Here is a 19,882-nt window from a genome sequence, read left to right on the forward strand (position 1 = left end):
CATAAAGAACGGGAGCTCAAGCAGTACGATCGGGGCCGGGGCTTGTGTGCCGCGGCGGTGATGTGGGGCGGAGCAACAAAGACCCGCCTCCTATGTCCTTAATAGGTTGGTTCAGTTACCCAAGGGGCTGCGACAAATAGGGGTGAGTGACGCTTGCTCACCGATAAGATTAGGTACGAACAAGAAGATATTTTCCTCCGTCATAATGCCAGTGCCAGCTCTCTGGTCGCGTTCTCCTAAAACACGCCGTCACACAGCTGTTTCCCCGAATCCCGAGCCACCTTTTTTTGCTGATTCTAGTGACGTCACCAATCTTCCCTGACGTCTATGGTAATATATGGATCCAACCAACAGCTGCATGGAAGTGGGTGGGAGCAGCTAGAGTAATCCGTCTTCAGTAGAGAGGGGGGGGGGAGCTTTGGTGTTGCGTAGCTTTCTTTTCACTGGATTTACCATTCCTAAATAATTAAAGGATGGATGTGAGATGAATTTGTACGGAAAAGGGAGAATATTTTTTTTTTTGCAATTGATGTCTCCACCTCCATTCTCCAGCATGCTTTTCTTTACCCTTGTTCCTCGACCCCCGCCTTCTTTCTGTCACCGACTCTTGTTTGAACGCGCGCTGTGTCTTCTTGCTGCTATAGCTCACTTCTAAACGGTAAGGTCGTTAATCGCTTCGGGTGTTCTACTTTTTTGGGAGCTTGCCAATCCACTGTTGGAAACGGGATCTGGGCTTGCAACCAGGGTCGATGCTAGGGTTTCTGGACCTCCTGCAGCCTATTAGTTAGCGCCCCTACCCATAGGAGCCAACTTTTCAAAATTATTGGGAGTGCTAAGCCCAATGGAAATAACCCCTCCCTGGACACATACAAGGGATTTTCTCAATTTTTGGGGTGCTCAAGCACCCACAGAGTCGGCTCCAATGCCCCTACCCATCCAGCATTTCCTCTCCCCCTCCCCCTGTTCAGCACCTTCGCTTTCCCTTCAGTGAGAGCAACACAAACTCCTCCACTACCAACACCTGCCCCCACCCCTCCGGTGCTTTTTTTGTAGGAAAAAAAGTACTGGTACTCATGGGTAACCTTAGGGGCAGGACCACTATGGCTCTGCCCAACTGTAGCCACACCCAGAGCTGCCAAGGGGGTCTCAGTTTTTGAGAGGGAGATTTTAGTACCTGCCCCATTCTGCCTTGGCTCCACCCACTCTACATGGCTGTGCCCCTGGCACTCCTCAATCCCATGGCCATTTCAGAAAATATTTAATAGCCTAATACGCTTTTCAGTTAGCTTTCAGAGGCCAAAACCCAATTATTTTCTGTACCATTGTTGTCTGGCCATTTACTTTTTCTAATTATGTTGGTCCAAGTCTCTTGATTCTGCTTTCCTTCATCTTCTCTTAACTCTCTTGCCAGGGGTTCCTGTCCATTTGTCATTTTTCTATCCTTTTTCTTTGTTTTCTTCAATTTATTTTTCTGCCTCTGTCCAGATTTAATTCAATCTTACTATGCATTCTTTAATTCCCCTCTTTTTACTTCATCAACCTATGGCTTTGCATCTTTTCTTCACTTTTGTTCTCCCCATGCCCCTTCAACTTATTCTTCAGTCTTTCACTAACTCTATCCTCTCCCCTTTTCCATCCAGCATCTTCCCTCTTTCTCTTCCCATCCTTCCAGTGTCTCCCCCTCTTTCTCTCTGCATCCTTCCATCCAGCGTCTCCTCTTTCTCTCCCTATCCTTCCATCCAGCACCTTCTCTCTTTCTTTCCTACTCTTCAATCCAGCATCTTCCCTCTTTGTCCCCTACTTCTAGCATTTTTCCTCTTTCTCGCCCTCCTTTCATCCAGCATTTCTCCATCTGACCAGCCAGGGTCTTCCCCTTGCTCTCCTTCCTTCTCCCCAACAGCTTGTCTCTCCCCTGCTCTTTTCCATGTCCTATCTTTCCATTCATCTCTTCTCTTTGTACCCCTCTTCTATCCAGCGTTCCCACTATTCCTTTCCATCCAGCTTCTCCCCTCTACCCAGCATGTCCCCTTTCTCTTTCCTTTCCATCCATCTCCCCTCACTTTCCCCCTTCTGTCCAGTGTCTCCCCTTTCTTTGTCCCCATCCAACATCTTTGATCTCTCTCGCCCTCCTCCATGCAGCATACACACTGACACACTCCTCCTCCTCCCCTTCCAAACAGTATCTTTTTTTTTTTTCCCCTATTCTCTTCCACCCCAGCATTTTTTTGTTTCCCCGTACCCCAGGTACCCAAGTGGCTGCTATCTTCTGAGACCAGCCAGGGAGCTCAGCTGCATCCCTTCTACATGCTGCCGCTGCTTCTCTGTGAGCAGCCACAGCAAAAGAAAAAAAAATGCGCGGGGCCACAGCAGCCTTCAGGCATTTGCTGTTGGCTTTGCCAGTCCTCTGCCCCCGGAATGGGAAATTGACGTCAGCAGGGGCAGAGGACGGCAGAGCCGACAGCACATGCCTGAAGGCTGCTGTGGCCCTGCGCTTCTTTTTCTTTTTTTGCTGCAGCTGCTCACAGAGAAGCGGCGGATCATCTCAGTGACAGACTTTCCCACTTTGGTGGTAGTGCGGAAGATGACCCTCCAAAGTGGGAGTCTCCCGCTGAATGCGGGAGACTTGGCAGGTCTGCACACCCCTTTTACCAGCCATGGTGCACATAAAGAGGCATCATTGAAAATATTACACCAGTAAAGGAGAAGAAAAATAACTTGTGATTTTTATTTTTTTCATTATAAGTAATTTCTGTAAGCTGTTACAGTTCCAATATACCCAAAATGACAAACCAAATTAGCACACAGACCAGGGATTAGAACAGTTGCCAAATCTGAAACACAATATGCCATCAGAATCTAACAAACAGATCCCTATTTAGACAGTTGGCCTTGCAGTCACATGTGCAGAACAGATATGGCCCCTCTTCAAATTCTTGAAAAATTAACCTGAAATCCTAAGAAGTTGGACTCTGCATGCAGCACAATACTAGAAAAACAGAAAGAAACATTTCCTCCTATACAGTGCAAAATAAGACAGATTTAAATTCTCAAATTGGACATATTCCAAACACTAAAATGAAAATAAATTGATTTTTTTTCTACCTTTGTTGTCTGGTGACTTTGTTTTTCTGATCATGTGGGTCCCAGTCTCTGATTCTGCTGCTCTCTATCTTCTCTTAACTCTGTTTCCAGGGCTCCTTTCCATTTATTTCTTTACTTTCTTCCTCTCTTCTTCCTTGCTCGTACTACATCCATAAGTAAAAGCTGGGTCCTCTGTGGACTTGATTGGAGGAGGTATAGGGTGGATCCAGCTTTTGCCTATTTTCTCCATCTATGTGCAGTTTTTTTTCCTCTCTTCCATTTCCTTCATCTGCATCCATGTGCATCTCCTTCCTCTGTTTTCCCTACCCTCCATCCATGTCCAGCATTTCTCCTCTCCCTTCCCCTCCATCCATGTGCATCTTCTTCCTTTGTCTTCCCTCTCCTTCATCCATGTCCAGCATTTCCCCTCCCCTACATCCATGTGCATCTTCTTCCTTTGTCTTCCCTCTCCTTCATCCATGTCCAGCATTTCCCCTCCCCTACATCCATGTGCATCTCCTTCCTTTGTCTTCCCTCTCCTTCATCCATGTCCAGCATTTCCCCTCCCCTACATCCATGTGTATCTCCTTCCTCTGTCTTCCCTCTCCTCCATCCATGTCCATCGATTCTCCTCTCACTCCTGCCATCCCCTCTATCCATGTCCAACAATTATCCTCTCACCTGCTCTTCCTTCCATCCATGTCCAGCAATTCTCTCTCACCTGCTCTCCCCTCCATCCATGTCCAGCAATTCTCTCTCACCTGCTCTCCCCTCCATCCATCCATTCCCATCAATTCTCTGTCCCCTGCCCGCCCCTCCCATCCATGTCAGCACAATTCTTCTCTCTCCCTTGCCCGACTCTCCCATCCATGTCCAGCAATTCTCTCTCCATCCATGTCAGCACAATTCTCCTCTCTCCCTTGCCTGCCCCCATCCATGTCCAGCAATTCTCTCTCCATCCATGTCCAGCACAATGCTCCTCTCTCCTGCGCTCACCTCCCATCCATGTCCAGCGATTCTCCCCAGCCCTCCATCCATCCATCTATGTCTAGCAATTCTCTCCCTTGCCCTCCCTTCCATCCATCCATGTCCAGCAATTCTCCTCTCCCTTGCCCTCCCCTCCATCCATCCATTTCCAGCAATTCTCTCCCTTGCCCTCGGCTCCATCCATCCATGTCCAGCAATTCTCCTCTGTCCCCTGCCCTCCCCTTCATCCATCCATCCATGTCCAGCAATTCTCCTCTGTCCCCTGCCCTCTCCTCCATCCATCCATCCATGTCCAGCAATTCTCCTCTGTCCCCTTCCCTCCCTTCCATCCATCCATCCATCCATGTCCAGCAATTCTCTCTCCCCTGCCTTCCCCTCCCAACCATGTCCAGCAATTCTCCTTTGCCTCCTATCCTCCCTTCCCATCCATATCCAGCGATTCACCCCAGCCCCTTTTCAGCCCCCGTTATAGCCTTAGCTCCTTTTTCAGCTGCTGCTGGTTCCAACCCCAGCCCCCCCACCTGCCTGCCCTCTTCTCCCGCGACAGCCCCGTTTTTGTTCCTGCTGCCCTGTGTTTAAATCTTTTACTTCAAAGTCAAAGCGGAAGCAGACCATGAAAGAAGCGGGCTCACCTCGAGCTTTCCCTTCTCTCACAGTGTCCTGCCCTCACAGAAACAGGAAATTACATCAGAGGAAGGCGGGATACAGAAGGAAGGGAAGGCTTAAGGCAAGCCTGCTTCTTTCGCTGCTACCACTTTGACTTTGAAATAAAAGATTTAAATGCAGGGCGGCAGGAACAAAAAGAAGGCTGTCACGAGAGCTGAGGGTGGGCAGGTAGAGACCATGGCGCTGGGGCTGGAACTGTGAGTCTCCAATGGCGGTAAACATGGCTTGTGGTGCCCTCCAGAGGTCGGTGCCCCCCTGCCATTCTTACTGGGTTGTGCTGGCCCTGCATGCAACAAATGCCCCTTGCCCCCCCCCCCCCAAAGATAACACGGTTCACTGAAATGACCAATTAAATTGTAAAAAAATTTTATTTCATACAAGATTAAAAATAGCAATTAAAGATTTGAGATACCATAGTTAATTTCAAAAATTTATATATATATATATATACACCCCTCCCCCCGGTGTCTAGTGACACCCCCTGACCTCTCTTTCAAGAATACCTGTACCTGAAAGCAGGAACGATGCTCACTCAATCTTGCCTCTAGTGCTGCCATCTTCAGAATTGAGTGCCCTGTCCTATGCAGTGCATCTAGGCATCCCCCTTCCTCCCCTGCCTTTTAACAACTTCCCAACCCTGATTTTTACCAATACAGTGCTGAGGAACTTTTACTCGCTTCATGGAGGACAAGGCCATAGCAGAGAGATTGAATGAATTCTTTGCTTTGGTCTTCACAAAAGAAGATATAAGAGATTTACTTGTATTGTAAATGGTTTTCAAGGGTGATGTGGAGGAACTGAAAGAAATCTTGGTGAACCTGGAAGATATACTGAACCAAATCGACAAGTTAAAGAGTGATAAATCACCTGAATTGGATGGTATATACCCTAGGGTACTGAAAGAACTAAAACATGAAATTGCTGATCTGCTGTTAGTGATCTGTAACCTGTTATTAAAATCGTCCATAGTACTTGAAGGTTGGAGGGTGGCCAATGTAATGTCGCTTTTTAAAAAGGGTTCCGGGGTGATCCGGGAAATTACAGACGGTAAGCCTGACTTCAGTGCTGGGCAAAATAGTGGAAACTATTATAAAGAGGAAAAATTTGGAGCACTTAGACAAACGTGGTTTAATGGGATAGAGACAGCATGGGTTCAGCCAAGGGAAGTCTTGCCTCACCAATTTGCTTCATTTCTTTAAAGGTGTGAATAAACATGTGGATAAAGGTGAGCTGGTTGATGTAATGTATCTAGATTTTCATAAAGCTTTTGACAAAGTTCCTAATGACAGACTCCTGAGAAAATTAAAAAGTCACGGGATAGGAGGCAATGTCCTGTGAATTAGGAATTGGTTATTGGACAGAAAACAGAGGGTAATGTCCTGTGAATTAGGAATTGGTTATTGGACAGAAAACAGAGGGTAGGGTTAAATGGAGGAGGGTGAATAATGAATTGCCGCAGGGATCTATACTGGGACCCGTGCTGTTTAACATATTTATAAATGATCTGGAAATTGGAGCAACGAGTGAGGTAACTAAATTTGCAGATCAGACAAAATTATTCAAAGTTGTCAAAACACATGCAGATTGTGAAAAAAGTATAGGAAGACCTTAGGAAACTGGAAGACTGGGCATCCAAATGGCAGAGGAAATTTAATGTGGATAAATGCAAAGTGATACACATTGGGAAGAATAATCAAAATCATAGTTACCTGATGCTAGTGTCCACTTTAGAAGTCAGCACTCGAGAAAAAGATCTAGGTGTTATTGTAGGCATTATGCTGTAATCTGCCCAGTGTGCGATGGTGGCCAAAAAAAGTAAATAAAACCAATAATATTATAATGCCTCTGTATTGCTCTATAGTGTGACATTACCTTGAGTATTGCGGTCAATTATGGTCGCTGTATCTCAAAAGTAATATAGCAAAAATCCAACAAAAACTTTTTAGGTACATTCAAAGCAAGAAACTGGTAAAAGAATCGGACTGCTGGATGATCGAGGGGTAAACTGGCATTCAGGGAGCACAAGGTCATAGGTTGCTTTGCTCTTCCTTAAGGAAGATGTTGGAGATGCTTTTGCCAGAAATGGTATTCAGTGGTGATGAGACAGAGGAGTTCTAAATCTGGAACATGTAGTAGGGCAATTTGACAAACTAAAGATTAGCAAATCACCTGGACCAGATGGTATACATCTGAGAGTATTAATAGAACTAAGCAATGACATTATTAGTAATTTGTAATTTATCTTTAAAATCAGGCATGGTACTGGAAGATTGGAGGGTGGCTATTGTTAACGCCAATTTTTAAAATGGATCCAGAAGTGACCCTGAAAATTATAGCCTGATGTCGATGCTGGGCAAAATGGTAGAGACTATTATAAAGAACAAAACTGCTGAACGTATACATAAATTGGATTAATGGAATAAAGCCAACATGGATTTAGCCGAGGAAAAGCTTGCCTCACCAAGCTGCTACATTTCTTTAAAGGGATTAATAAATGCATGGATAAAAGTGAGCTAGTTGATGTAGTGTTTCTAGATTTTCAGAAGGTATTTGACAAAGTATGTCATGAATGACTCCTGAGGAAATTAGTCTTGGAATAGGAAGCAGTGTCCTATTATGGATTAAGAACTGGTTATAAGATTAAAAAAACAGAGTAGGTTTAAATGGCCAATATGCTTAATGGAGAAGGTAAATAGTGGGGTTCCAGGGTTAAATGGTCAATATGCTTAATGGAGAATGTAAGTGGGGTTTTCAAGGGTATATGCTGGAACTGCTACTTTTTAATGCATTTATAATTAATCTGGAAACAGGAATAATGAAGGAGGTGATCAAATTTTGCTGACAATGCAAAATTATTCAAAGTTAAACTGCAAGAGCATTGTGAAAAATTGAAAACCGTATTAGAGTGGGATACAGAGCATCCAAGTGACAGATGACATTTAATGTGAGTGAGTGCTAAGTGATGTATGAAGGGAAGAGGAAACAAAGTGAGGTAGCCAAATCCAACTGTACTTGTAATTTGTGCCATGTTAAAACAAGAGCAGATCCATTTTAATACAATTGAACCAAATGATTGTAGCCAATCCAAAAGGAGATCATGACACTCAAAATGCAAAGAAGATATCAAGAAAAGACTTTGTAAATGCTGTACCCTTCCTCTCTAGTCCACAATATAAATGGTCAATTAGAGATGCCATAAGCATTTCCACCCAGTGGCATCAGAACCCATGTTTAGGGTCTAGCAGCAGATAATGTGAATCAATAAAGTCCAGCATTTGCCAGAGTACATTACACTTGATTCGTTTTACTAAAAAAAAAAAAAAAAGATAAACTGGAAATTGGCCAATAGGAACTGGGGATAGCACACCCAGTGATGGATCTTTAAGGATAGGTGAACACTCGCCCTTTTAAGACTAGACAGCATAGTCTCCATAGCCAGTGACAATTATACTATTCTAACAGTCTAATTCAAAACATCAAGCTTCATTCACTATCATGATCCAACTAGTGGGATGGATCAAGAGCAGAAGTAGTTATATGCAGCACAGCAATAAGCTGCTAACCTCTTCTTCATTAATTGTATTAAATTCAACCCATTTCTGTTTAATACCAGTCTCAACAGAAGTGGCACAAGTGACTAAGGTGCCCATAATCAGTATCTTACTATCAAGGTAGTTAGTAAATGAAACAGAACTCAACTCACCTAGGGCTGTGGTAGTGTCTCTCACCTTATGACTAACAATAAGTCATGTGGACTATCTTTTTCAATACTGAAAGGACCTTTTTATTTCTGACATTCCAGGTGTACAGCTGAACCTTGGATGCACTAGCAAGTCAGCAACTACCTCTTGAGTGGTATGATGCCTGGATCCCAAGGCATGGTGTGCGGATAGCAACCAGAATCTAATTCTTATATCAGAAACTAAGCAAAAGGTTATGACCCTTTCTTGTTCCCAATGGCATTCTCAGCCACAAACCTCCAGGTCAATCTCCTTCAGCAAAATCTTCCACCTGCACCCCAGCACAGACATTTATATTACATTTTATATACTGCCTCAATTTAGCCCTCATCCCTCTAATTCTCCTAACAGAAAAGCTCTGTATGTCTTGCCTCCCATCATAACACTGTATCTATCACAACTATAACATGTTACAAAATCTTTATTACATATTATAAAATATACAAAATATTTTTCTTAAAACCAATACATACAACTCACACTATTGCTCACCACTCAAACAAGTATTCCTATAGCGTCAAGCACCTACTGTCCTTTATTTTAAAAGAACAACAAACCAAAACACTTCATAATAGCAGAGCTATCAACCGAGTGTGAAAGTCTTTGTACTAATCTCAGCACTCATCCAGCAAGTTGTTCCATAACCGGATGTATAATCATTGTCGAACTTCCATCATGTAGGGAACGTCACCTCGCTTTCCCCAGTTCACACAGTAGTCAACAATGAAGCATCGTAAATGTCTATCATGCAAATCTGTTTGTAAAATCTTCATACTCTGGATAATACCCCATATGCTTCATCCAACCAAATGCTGTGGAATGTTTAAAGGTTCCTCAGAACACCAGTGTTCACAATCCCTTCTGATCGTGACCCTCCCATCATAAGGAATAGCCTAGTTACTCCTTCCTCTAACGAGGTACAGGAACATTTTCTTTGTCTAGTTTTTGTTTATTCTGCCACTAGTTAGTGGCTGTAGTGTGAGCTCTTGAGATTTTATTTCAACTGAACTGTCCCTGTGAAATTTAACCAGAATTCATTTTGATTATATATGTCACCCAATAGGTAAGCTCTAGAGATCTATGAGCCCTTTCTAAGTCTAAAGGATATTCCTCCCTAGTATGGAGTAAATCTTTGAGAAAAATGTGAACAAACATTAACTAATTAGGGTCTTTTCCAGTTCTTTTGCCATATTCATGAAATGACCCCTCTCTTTTGGTGCAGGAGTCAAGGATGGATGTACCTGTCCCTGTAATCCGGCTGCCTAGGGGACCTGATGGTATCAGTCGTGGTTTTGATTTGAATTCACTGAGGTATCAAGCTCTGGGCCTTAAAGACTGCAAGGAGCTGAAGCAAGAACAGAAGGCACGGACAGTGATGAGAGAACAGTATCTGCGCAGTCTCCTGGCTATGGCGGGACAGCCTGTTTGCTTCACCATGTATGAGAAAGTGACTGTCACTGCATGCTTCGGCAGCTCTGACATTGATATTTTAAACTTCCAGGTCTCGGAGCTGCAGACACCACTTGGAGTTCAGCGAGAAGCCCTGCTCCGCTGCCCTGACATCATCTCCTACACTTTCCAAATCAGCCCACAGCACACAGGGACATAGCAAGAGCATGAAGACAGGTGCTGATCTGCTTCCTGCTTATTGTATTTTGATATATGCTATTGCATATGTTAATATGTTTTGATGGTTATTTCTGTATAAACTAATGTGGTGGAGGGCAGCATATAAATCAATATGTGATGGTTTTTGACGCCCTCTCCCTTTGCTTGAGTTCATTGATCTTCTGTTTTGTCCTTTCATTCAGGCTTCCTTTTGAGTCTGTGACAGCCTGAAAATCTGCTACAATTTGGGTATGGAGTGTTCTGATTTCATTCAGGACTCATACTTTATATTCCTCATGCTCCAGTGTCTGACTCAAAGAAGGAGTAGGGGACCCTGGGTGGAAAGTGCTGGCCTCACCTGATTCTTTTGGCTTTGTACTGTTTGATAAGGACAGGCTTCTCTAAGAGCAGGAAACACATGACAGAGAACTTTGAGGTTCTTCTTGAGTTTTTTGCTTTTTGAAGGGATCTCTGGCTCAGATTCTTTATTAGCATTGGCTCAAATAATTTCCGAAGGTTTTTCTCTGCTTTTGTTCACTACTTTGAATGGCTTTGTGACAAGAAAAATGTGTATGTAAATGTGGTAAAGAAATTAACACTAGGCCAGTGGTGTGCTGGAGCAGGTTCTCACAGGCTCGCAAGAGCCGGTTGTTAAGTTTTTACGAATTTTGGGAGCCGGTTGTTAAAGTAGGGCCCTCCATGGCTACTTTAACAACTGGCTCCCAAAATGTGGGCTTGGGCCCCCTGCTGAATTCTCTTTTACTTTGCTGGTGGGGATGCTGAGCCCTGCCAGCCAAGTAAATAGACTGCTGCTGCTCCCAGCTCCTTGTTTCCAGCTCTGAGCAGCAGGCTGGGACTTCTCCAGCATGTGTGAGAAGTTTCAGCATGCTGCTCAGAACAAGACGTTGGGAGTGGTGGCTACCAGCAAAGGTAAGCCTAGCGTGCCCGCACAAAGGGAGGGAGGAGAGAGAGGCAAGTGTTGCTCCCCCCCCCCCCCCCCCCCTCCACCCGGCCACCCCTGGCCCAACTGCAGAGCTGGCTATGTCCGGAGAAATTTTGTTAAAAATTTACCAGCACACCCCTGCACTAGGCCATACTTGGTCCTAGAGAACTACAGTCCCCTCAGCATTTTGAGAAGGAAGCCTGTTGGTGGGGCTGAGAAATTCTGGTAGATGTAAAAGCTTTTTGGTTTTCTTGTTTCACTTTTGGGCTAGATGAGTAAGTTTTTTTAATAGGAAAACATTTTGGATTTTCTATTTTATGTTGAAATAACTGTTCTTGTGACCATACCTTTTGGAATTCCCTACGCCCCTTTATCTCCATACTGAACCTTCCAATCAAAAAGTTAAATATTTCTTATTTCAGTTAACCTACAGGTAATGCTGCTCTCCCTTTTCTTATCCCTCTTTACCTGCCCTTTCTCTCTCTGTTTCATTTGTATTTTTTTCCCTCTTGTCCCCATCTCTTCTTACACTGAGTGTTTTTCATTGCTTCTTTTTCTTTTCATTGTTTGTAAAATTGTAAGCTGCCTAGCTGCATCCATATGCTATTAGCGGTTATATATAAATGAGATCTTTGAACATTCAGTGGCGGATAGGGCATACAGATAGGTCTTGCACATATTCCTTAGAGATCCTGAACACCCGACTGGGTTGCAGCGCCTCGGGGTCAAGTTTGGGCAGCCATGCACTGGGCTGGTAGAGCTCAGCAAGAAGCATTTGACACTATTAGTATTTCTTAGCATTTTTCCCTCCTTCCATCCCATCTCCTGTGTTTTATATAAGAAATCACATGTTTTTGCTCTATATAAATATAATAAAATTGTGTCTTATGTTAGTATGGTGGTTCTTGCTGCTAGAATTGGATCAGGATGATGCAAGTGCTGAAAATACCTTATGGAAAATTCCAGAGAACTCTAGCAAGATACTTAGAAATGATACTTGATGCTATATAGATATAAAGAGTATACCATGCTTGAGACAGTACAGAGTTATATTTTTATTCAAGTAAAAACCTATTTTTGTTTGCCTTTGAAAGTGCTACAGCTGTGAGGAGCCCCCTCCCTTTTCTTTCTTCCTTGTATCTTCTATATGGTCTGTGTCGCTATCTGAGCTCTCCTGCATCCGTTCACGACGTAGGACTTTATTCAAGAATTTGGGGGAGGTGAGCCGAGATGGGGAGTGACCGCCTGACTGCTGGAAAATAAACCAAAGTAAAGTAATCATGTATAATTTTAAATATTGAAGACAAAAATACACCTAATACAAAAACTACTAAGCTAGAGCAATTTTAAGAGATTTTTCAGTACATCACACTGAACCTCTTCCTCATCCCCCTTTATCCACTGATTCTTCGGTGCTGAAGGCAGCTACTGTCCTACCCATGTAGAACAGTTTTTGCTCTTCTCAGCTGACCTACCTAGAACACCTGTGCAAAGTGAACCTCATCACTCACCCACCCCCACTTTTTCATGCCATTGCCAAGGCAAGTTCTAGTTCTTAAATCTTTCCCACTTGGGGCCGGAACAGGCAGGGGTACCATAGTAGCAGTCTGGCAGACTACGGAGGGCTGAAGCTTCCGGTTCGCGTGATTGGTGGCTGTAGCACTGGATTTTTGCCTTCAGTGGAAAGCATGTCAAGGAGGACAAAGAGCAACTGTAGGCAGTTCATTATTTATTTATTTGTGACATTTATATCCCACATTATCCCAAACAAGTTTGAGTTCAATGTGGCTTACAATAAACAGTATAGGATACATAATCTCTATATATAAAAGGCACCACCGTTCTAATGAAGCCTCCAGCCGGAAGTGTGAAGCGCCAGAGATATCCGGTTTCCCCATGAGTGAAGGAAAACAGCACAGCACGAAATCCCTCTCTCTGTAACAGTGAAGGACTCAGAGGGGGGAGGGGACAGAGACGCCCTCACTCTCTCTGTAACACAAACACAGCACCTTGCTAGCCCCCATTTCATTTGCATCAGAAACGGGGCTTTTTTACTAGTAAAGAATAAAGCATAACAAAGTAATTTGTTGTAAGAATCCAATTTTACAGTACAATATCATAAACATACCGGGATAACTATGTATGTTTAACATTTAGAAAAACTATTATGAATGAGAAATTGTACATGAAGCAAGGAGAAGGTTAATGGTAAATACAGTAATAACCAATTCAGGTAATAATTAGTTGTTTGAGATATGGTTGTTCTTTGTGAGGGTTTGTTTGAATACGAACAATTTGAGGATTTTGCAGAGTCTAGTATGTTCCTTTATATATTTTTTTTTGTTACATTTGTACCCCGCGCTTTACCACTCATGGCAGGCTCAACGCAGCTTACATATATAGGTACTTATTTGTACCTGGGGCAATGGACGATTAAGTGACTTGCCCAGAGTCACAAGGAGCTGCCTGTGCATGAAGTGGGAATCGAACTCAGTTCCCCAGGACCAGAGTCTACCACCCTAACCACTAAGCCACTCCTCCACTCTTATTTTGGGTGGTAAGGTGTTCCACCATTTTGTTCCTAGGTAAGTGAAGTCTGCAGTTTTGTAAATCACTTTTTTGCAATTTGGGAGATGTAATCTGAGAGAGTTTCTTGCCTAAATGTTTAGCGTTTCTTTGAGGTAAGTTTATTAATGGTACCATATAGTCGGGGATGCCGGATCTTGGGGGGGGGAGGGAGTGGGGGGGAGGGTGTGCAGTAACTTTGTGCTGCTGTTGTAGCAGCAGGAGTGCTCCATCCTTTGCGGGATTCTGGTGGGCTAGCATCATTATCAGAGGGCTTCCCATTTCTTGTGGCATTGTTTTTACCCTTTTTTCTGTACTGTTGAGATGTCGGTTGACCTGACAACAGGTGTCAATGCAGGGATTATGAGCACAGACAGTCTCATAATAACTTACATTCTGCCAGACTCTCTTAGAGTAGGGGAGAGGGGAGGAGCAGCAGGGCAGAATGTGTTTTTTTAAATGGTATCCAAAGCAACAAATTAGCAGTTTTACATCCTTTTAACACAGGGGTTCCCAAACCTGGCCTGTCAAGGCTAATCAAGTTTTTAGGATATCTTCAGTCAATATGCATAACTTTAAATGAGAACCCTCTATTTAAATCTAGTTACCAGTATCCATAAATCCCTACAGAAGTAAAGCGAATGATACATACCTGTAGCAGGTGTTCTCCGAGGACAGCAGGCTGATTGTTCTCACAACTGGGTTGATGTCCACGGCAGCCCCTCGAACCGGAAGAAAAATCTCGTGGGAGGTCCCGCACGCGGGGTACGCCTACCGCGCATGCGTGGCCGTCTTCCCGCCCGTGCACGACTGCTCCCGCTCAGTTAAATGACAAGCAAAGAAATGAGGAAAAAACGCAACTCCAAAGGGGAGGAGGGAGGGAAGGTGAGAACAATCAGCCTGCTGTCCTTGGAGAACATCTGCTACAGGTATGTATCATTCGCTTTCTCCGAGGACAAGCAGGTTGCTTGTTCTCACGACTGGGGTATCCCTAGCTCCCAGGCTCACTCAAAACAATAAACAGGGTCAATTGGGCCTCGCAACGGTGAGGACATAACAGAAATTGATCTACGAAGAACAACTACTACTACTACTACTATTCAGCATTTCTATAGCGCTACAAGGCATACGCAGCGCTGCACAAACATAGAAGAAAGACAGTCCCTGCTCAAAGAGCTTACAATCTAATAAACAAAAAATAAACTAACTAGGAGTGCAGCCTGAACAGAATAAAACCGGGCCCAGGAGGGTGGAGTTGGATTCAAACCCCAAACAGATTCTGCAGCACCGACTGCCCGAACCGACTGTCGCGTCGGGTATCCTGCTGGAGGCAGTAATGTGAGGTGAATGTGTGGACAGATGACCATGTCGCAGCCTTGCAAATCTCTTCAATAGTGACTGACTTAAAGTGGGCCACTGACGCTGCCATGGCTCTATGAGCCGTGACATGACCCTCAAGAGTCAGCCCAGCCTGGGCGTAAGTGAAGGAAATGCAATCTGCTAACCAATTGGAAATCGTGCGTTTCCCGACAGCGACCCCCTTCCTATTGGGGTCGAAAGAAACAATTGGGCGTACTGTCTGTGGGGCTGTGTCCGCTCCAGATAGAAGGTCAATGCTCGCTTGCAGTCCAATGTGTGCAACTGACGTTCAGCAGGGCGGGTATGAGGTTTGGGAAAGAATGTTGGCAATTCAATTGACTGGTTAAGATGGAACTCCGACACCACCTTTGGCAGGAACTTAGGGTGAGTGCGGAGGACTACTCTGTTATGATGGAAATTTGTATAAGGAGCATGAGCTACCAGGGCTTGAAGCTCACTGACTCTACGAGCTGAAGTGACTGCCACCAAGAAATGACCTTCCAGGTCAAGTACTTCAGATGGCAGGAGTTCAGAGGCACAAAAGGAGGTTTCATCAGCTGGGTGAGGATGACATTGAGATCCCATGTGTCACATCCGTCGCTCCCTCCGGCTGCTCTTCCGCTGGAAGCGGGAGCCGGTGTCCACCGCGGTGAGGGCTGGCCTTCTTGAGGCCACGGCGGAGAGCCGGGGCTTGCCGTGGTGATAGCTGCCCAGTCCGGGACCGAGGCCGTGGGCCGGTGATCGCAGCTGCCGGACTCTCGATCGCTGGCTATGAGGGCCGTACTCGCGCCAGTAGGGAGAATGGCGCCAAGATGCGATGGCCGGCGTCTCCTTCACTTTCGGGCGCGGGTACCCGAAGCTCCGCCTCAGAGGAGTTAGATTGGGAAGCCGGCGCTGTAGTCCCGCCTGGGAGCTCGGACACAGCCAATCAGAAGGATTCTGTCAGTTACCAGGTTCTGATTGGCCGGCCATGTCGGCTGGGGCTGTGTGGTTGAATGTGGACAGTATTTAAGGAGCAGGCCTGGGATAGAACATTGCTTCAGGTTCTGTTTCCCGAGGCTAGTCTCCGTGTGTTCCAGTTCTCAGTTTGTTTTCCTTGCTCTCCTGGTCTTGACCTTTGCATTGTTTTTGGACTTTTCTGCTAGCTGCCTGCCTTGACCTATTGCCTGTTTCGACTATGCTGTGAGCTGCCTGCCCTGACCTGTCGCCGGTGTTCCTCCTGCCCTCCTGGTTCCAGTATTGGGTCAGTTCGTCAACCCCGTGGTTCCGGAAGTCCCGTTGACCGCCTGCAGCTGGGGGCTCAACCCTCGGTGAACGGCGGTCGCCGCGGGTGAAGACTTGGGGTTGCACGGCTGTCCTCTGAGGTCCTTCTGGGCCTTGCGGGACCTAAGGCTCACCTTCTCTTCAGACAAGACACCATGACACTGCAGGAGGCTTGACAGGGGGCTTTGATAAAAGCAAACCTCTCATGAATCGAACAACTAAAGGCTGTCCAGAGATGGCTTTACCCTCTACACGATGATGGTAAGCACTAATTGCACTAAGGTGATTCCTTACTGAGTTGGTCTTGAGACCTGACTCTGATAAGTGTAGAAGGTATTCAAGCAGGGTCTGTGCAGGACAAGAGCGAGGTTCTAGGGCCTTGCTCTCACACCAAACGACAAACCTCCTCCACTTAAAAAAGTAACTCTTCTTAGTGGAATCCTTCCTAGAAGCAAGCAAGACACGGGAGACACCTTCAGACAGACCCAAGGTAGCAAAATCTATGCCCTCAACATCCAGGCCATGAGAGCCAGAGACTGAAGGTTGGGGTGCAGAAGTGCTCCGTCGTTCTGCGAAATGAGGGTTGGAAAACACTCCAATCTCCATGGTTCTTCGGAGGACAACTCCAGAAGAAGAGGGAACCAGATCTGACGGGGCCAAAAGGGCGCAATCAGAATCATGGTGCCGCGGTCTTGCTTGAGCTTCAGTAAGGTCTTCCCCACCAAAGGTATGGGAGGATACTGTAAACAATGCTCCTACTGGCTAAGTCCGTGAAGCCTCCTCACCACCAGCACCGAGCTCTCTGTTTTCCTCTTTATGTCTTTCTTCTTCTTTCTGGGGCCTGTTTTTGGGATTTGCAACCCAGCCCCCTTTTCTTCAACAGCTCCTCGGCTGTTTTAAACCCAGTCCAATTACAGCCAGGGTTCTCTCAGCACAGCTCAATAAAGTCAGGCTGTTTCTAACACAGTCCAATTACCGCCAGGCTTCTTCTCTCAGCACAGTTCAATGGAACTAGGCTGTTTCAAACACAGTCCAAGTATAGCCAGGCTTCTCTCAGCACAGCTCAATAAAGTCAGGCTGTTTCTAACACAGTCCAATTACCGCCAGGCTTCTTCTCTCAGCACAGTTCAATGGAGCTAGGCTGTTTCAAACACAGTCCAAGTATAGCCAGGCTTCTCTCAGCACAGCTCAATAAAGTCAGGCTGTTTCTAACACCGTCCAATTACAGCCAGGCTTCTCTCAGCACAGTTCAATAAAGTCAGGCTGTTTCTAACACAGTCCAATTACAGCCAGGCTTCTCTCAGCACAGTTCAATGGAGCTAGGCTGTTTCAAACACAGTCCAAGTACAGCCAGGCTTCTCTCAGCACAGCTCAATAAAGTCAGGCTGTTTCTAACACAGTCCAATTACAGCCAGGCTTCTCTCAGCACAGTTCAATGGAGCTAGGCTTTGCGCGGGCTCAAAGCCTTGGGTCCCACCCTCTGGGTCAGTCTCTATTCTCCTGACCTCCTCCCGCTTTGACCCAGGCCTCTCCCCTATACCTCCAGTGCTGGCTGAGCCATAGCCAAGAGCTCCATGGGTTCGTCTAAGACCAGCTCAGCCTCCTCTTGCTTCATCGCCTCTGGTTCATTCTCCCCTTCTCCTTCAGTAGCCCAGTCCATTTTCTCCTCCCCCCACCCCTTTTCCAGCTGATTACACTTTTCTTCATTAACTCTGCTAGGCTGCTTTTCCTTCTCCTGCCACCGGTTCCACCACCTCCTCCACCAGGTGGGAGAATCAGCTTTTCCTTTTCCCTGGTGGCCCTCTTCTGGAGCTCCTTGGTTCTGCACCCTACTTCTCCTCCCCCGGAGCTCTCCTGTGGCCTTCTGGGAGTTGTAGTTTCCCATCTTTATGTCCCTTTTGGGCATAACCTGAGCCTCCCTAGGGTCTTCCCTCCTACCCTCCGGCTCTCTTTTCTCCGGTGGGTAGCTGGGGTCCCTCTTCCTTTCGGCATATTCCTTACATACCCCCTCCCTTAAGCTTTTACTCCCCAATTCTTCCCCCTTTTCTTCCTTATCCTCGCCTACCCGGGATAGGACATCCACATTTCCCAAACATCTCCCCGGACGATGCTCCACTGTGTATTGGAAGGGTTGTAGTGCTAAATACCACCGCATTAGCCTCCCATTGTTATTTTTCATTAAATTTAGCCACTTCAGTGGGGCATGGTCCGTTACTAGCTTAAATTGCCTCCCTTCGAGATAGACCGTACACTCTTGTATTGCCCACCTAATAGCTAAACACTCCTTCTCTATGGTGGAGTAATGGTTCTCATGAGGTAGGAGTTTACGGCTTAGATATAGCACGGGATGTTCTGCCCCTTCATGTTCCTGAGACAGCACTGCCCCTAGCCCCCTCCCCGATGCATCCGTTTGTAGGATAAAGGGTTTTTCGAAATCTACGGCCTTCAACACCGGTTCATGGCACAGGGCCTGCTGCATCTGCTCTAACGCTCGCAACTCAGCCTCCCCCCACCTCAGCTGGTCCGGGCTCTTACCCCTCAACATGTCCGTTAAGGGAGTAGCCATTACAGAAAAGTGCGGGATGAATCTCCTGTAATACCCCACCATACCCAGGAACCTACGCAATTGTGTTTTTCGCTTGGGTCGGGGAAAGTCTTGGATGCTTTTAACTTTATTCAGTAAGGGTCGCACCTCCCCCCGGCCTACATTATACCCCAAATACTTCACCCTATACTGGGCAAAGTAACATTTCTTCGGGTTAAGGGTAAGTCCAGCCTCCCTAAACGATTGCAACACTGCCCCTACCTGTTTCAAATGATTGTTCCAGTCCTCACTGTGTACTACCACATCATCCATATAGGCCGCGGCATATGTCTGATGGGGTCTGAGGACTTGGTCCAGCAATCGTTGGCAGCTCGCCGCCGCCGAATTTAGGCCAAAGGGCAGCCTTTTGAATTGGTACAAGCCTATAGGGGTACTAAAAGCTGTCTTTGCTTGGGCTCCGGGGGAAAGGGGAATCTGCCAGTACCCTTTTGTTAAATCTAAAGTGGTAAGATACTGGGCTGACCCCAACCTGTCTACCAACTCTTCAATATAAGGCATAGGATAGGCATCAGCTTGAGAGATAGTATTAAGCTGACGGAAATCAATACAAAATCTCCACTCCCCTTCAGGTTTTGGTACTAACACCACCGGGCTGGACCAGGGACTATGGGATTCCTCAATTACCCCAAAGTCCAACATTTCCTGCACTTGTTTAATGACTTCCCTCCTTTTCATTGGTGAGAGTCTATAGGGCCTTTGCCTTACTATCTTACCCCGTTCAGTTACAATGTCCTGCTCTACTAGGTGGGTACTCCCCGGGCATGCTGTCAAAACATCTTTAAAGCGCTCTAAGAGCCTTCCTATCTCTTTTTGCTGCCCCTGGGGTAACCGGGGGTTAACTCCGGGCTCGCAGGGTTTGAAAATCTCTCTTATTTGAGGCCCTAACTCCTCTCCTTCCTTTTCGTCCCCCCGCGTTTGAAACCCTACCCTCGCTACCCAAGGTTTCATAAGATTAACGTGAAACGTCTGGACCCGACCCCTCTCATTCACCACCTCATACGTGAGGGGACCGAGTCTCCTCTTCACCACCCAGGGTCCTTTCCATCTAGAGGCGAACCTATGGGG

The 19,882-nt window shown here is 45.9% G+C and overlaps 2 protein-coding genes across 4 annotated transcripts in view; one reads left to right on the plus strand and one right to left on the minus strand.

Annotated features, from left to right (window-relative positions):
* The window catches only part of CDIPT (CDP-diacylglycerol--inositol 3-phosphatidyltransferase), a 75,096-nt gene extending 74,568 nt beyond the window's left edge, over positions 1-528 (minus strand). The window contains exon 1 of one of the 2 annotated variants that reach the window (XR_003942738.1): positions 162-378. Coding sequence is in view for 1 of the 2 variants with exons in the window: in XM_030208822.1 (XP_030064682.1) it covers positions 162-204 (43 nt within the window). In the remaining variant the exon portion in view is untranslated. Of the gene's footprint in view, positions 1-161 lie in introns of both variants that reach the window. The other variant, XM_030208822.1, reaches the window with a different exon arrangement.
* GEMIN7 (gem nuclear organelle associated protein 7) lies at positions 109-10,231 on the plus strand. 2 transcript variants are annotated; one of them, XM_030208823.1, is made up of 3 exons: positions 600-658; positions 8,537-8,615; positions 9,697-10,231. In XM_030208823.1, the coding sequence occupies exons 2-3, from the start codon at positions 8,592-8,594 to the stop codon at positions 10,081-10,083; spliced, it is 411 nt and encodes a 136-aa protein (XP_030064683.1). In that variant the 5' UTR covers positions 600-658; positions 8,537-8,591; the 3' UTR covers positions 10,084-10,231. The 2 variants fall into 2 exon arrangements, with proteins under 2 accessions (XP_030064685.1, XP_030064683.1); XM_030208825.1 differs by lacking the exons at positions 600-658; positions 8,537-8,615 and adding an exon at positions 109-142.
* The last annotated feature ends 9,651 nt before the right edge of the window (positions 10,232-19,882 follow it).

The sequence above is a fragment of the Microcaecilia unicolor genome, chromosome 7, assembly GCF_901765095.1.
Source record: "Microcaecilia unicolor chromosome 7, aMicUni1.1, whole genome shotgun sequence".
Classification (NCBI taxonomy): Eukaryota; Metazoa; Chordata; class Amphibia; order Gymnophiona; family Siphonopidae; genus Microcaecilia; species Microcaecilia unicolor.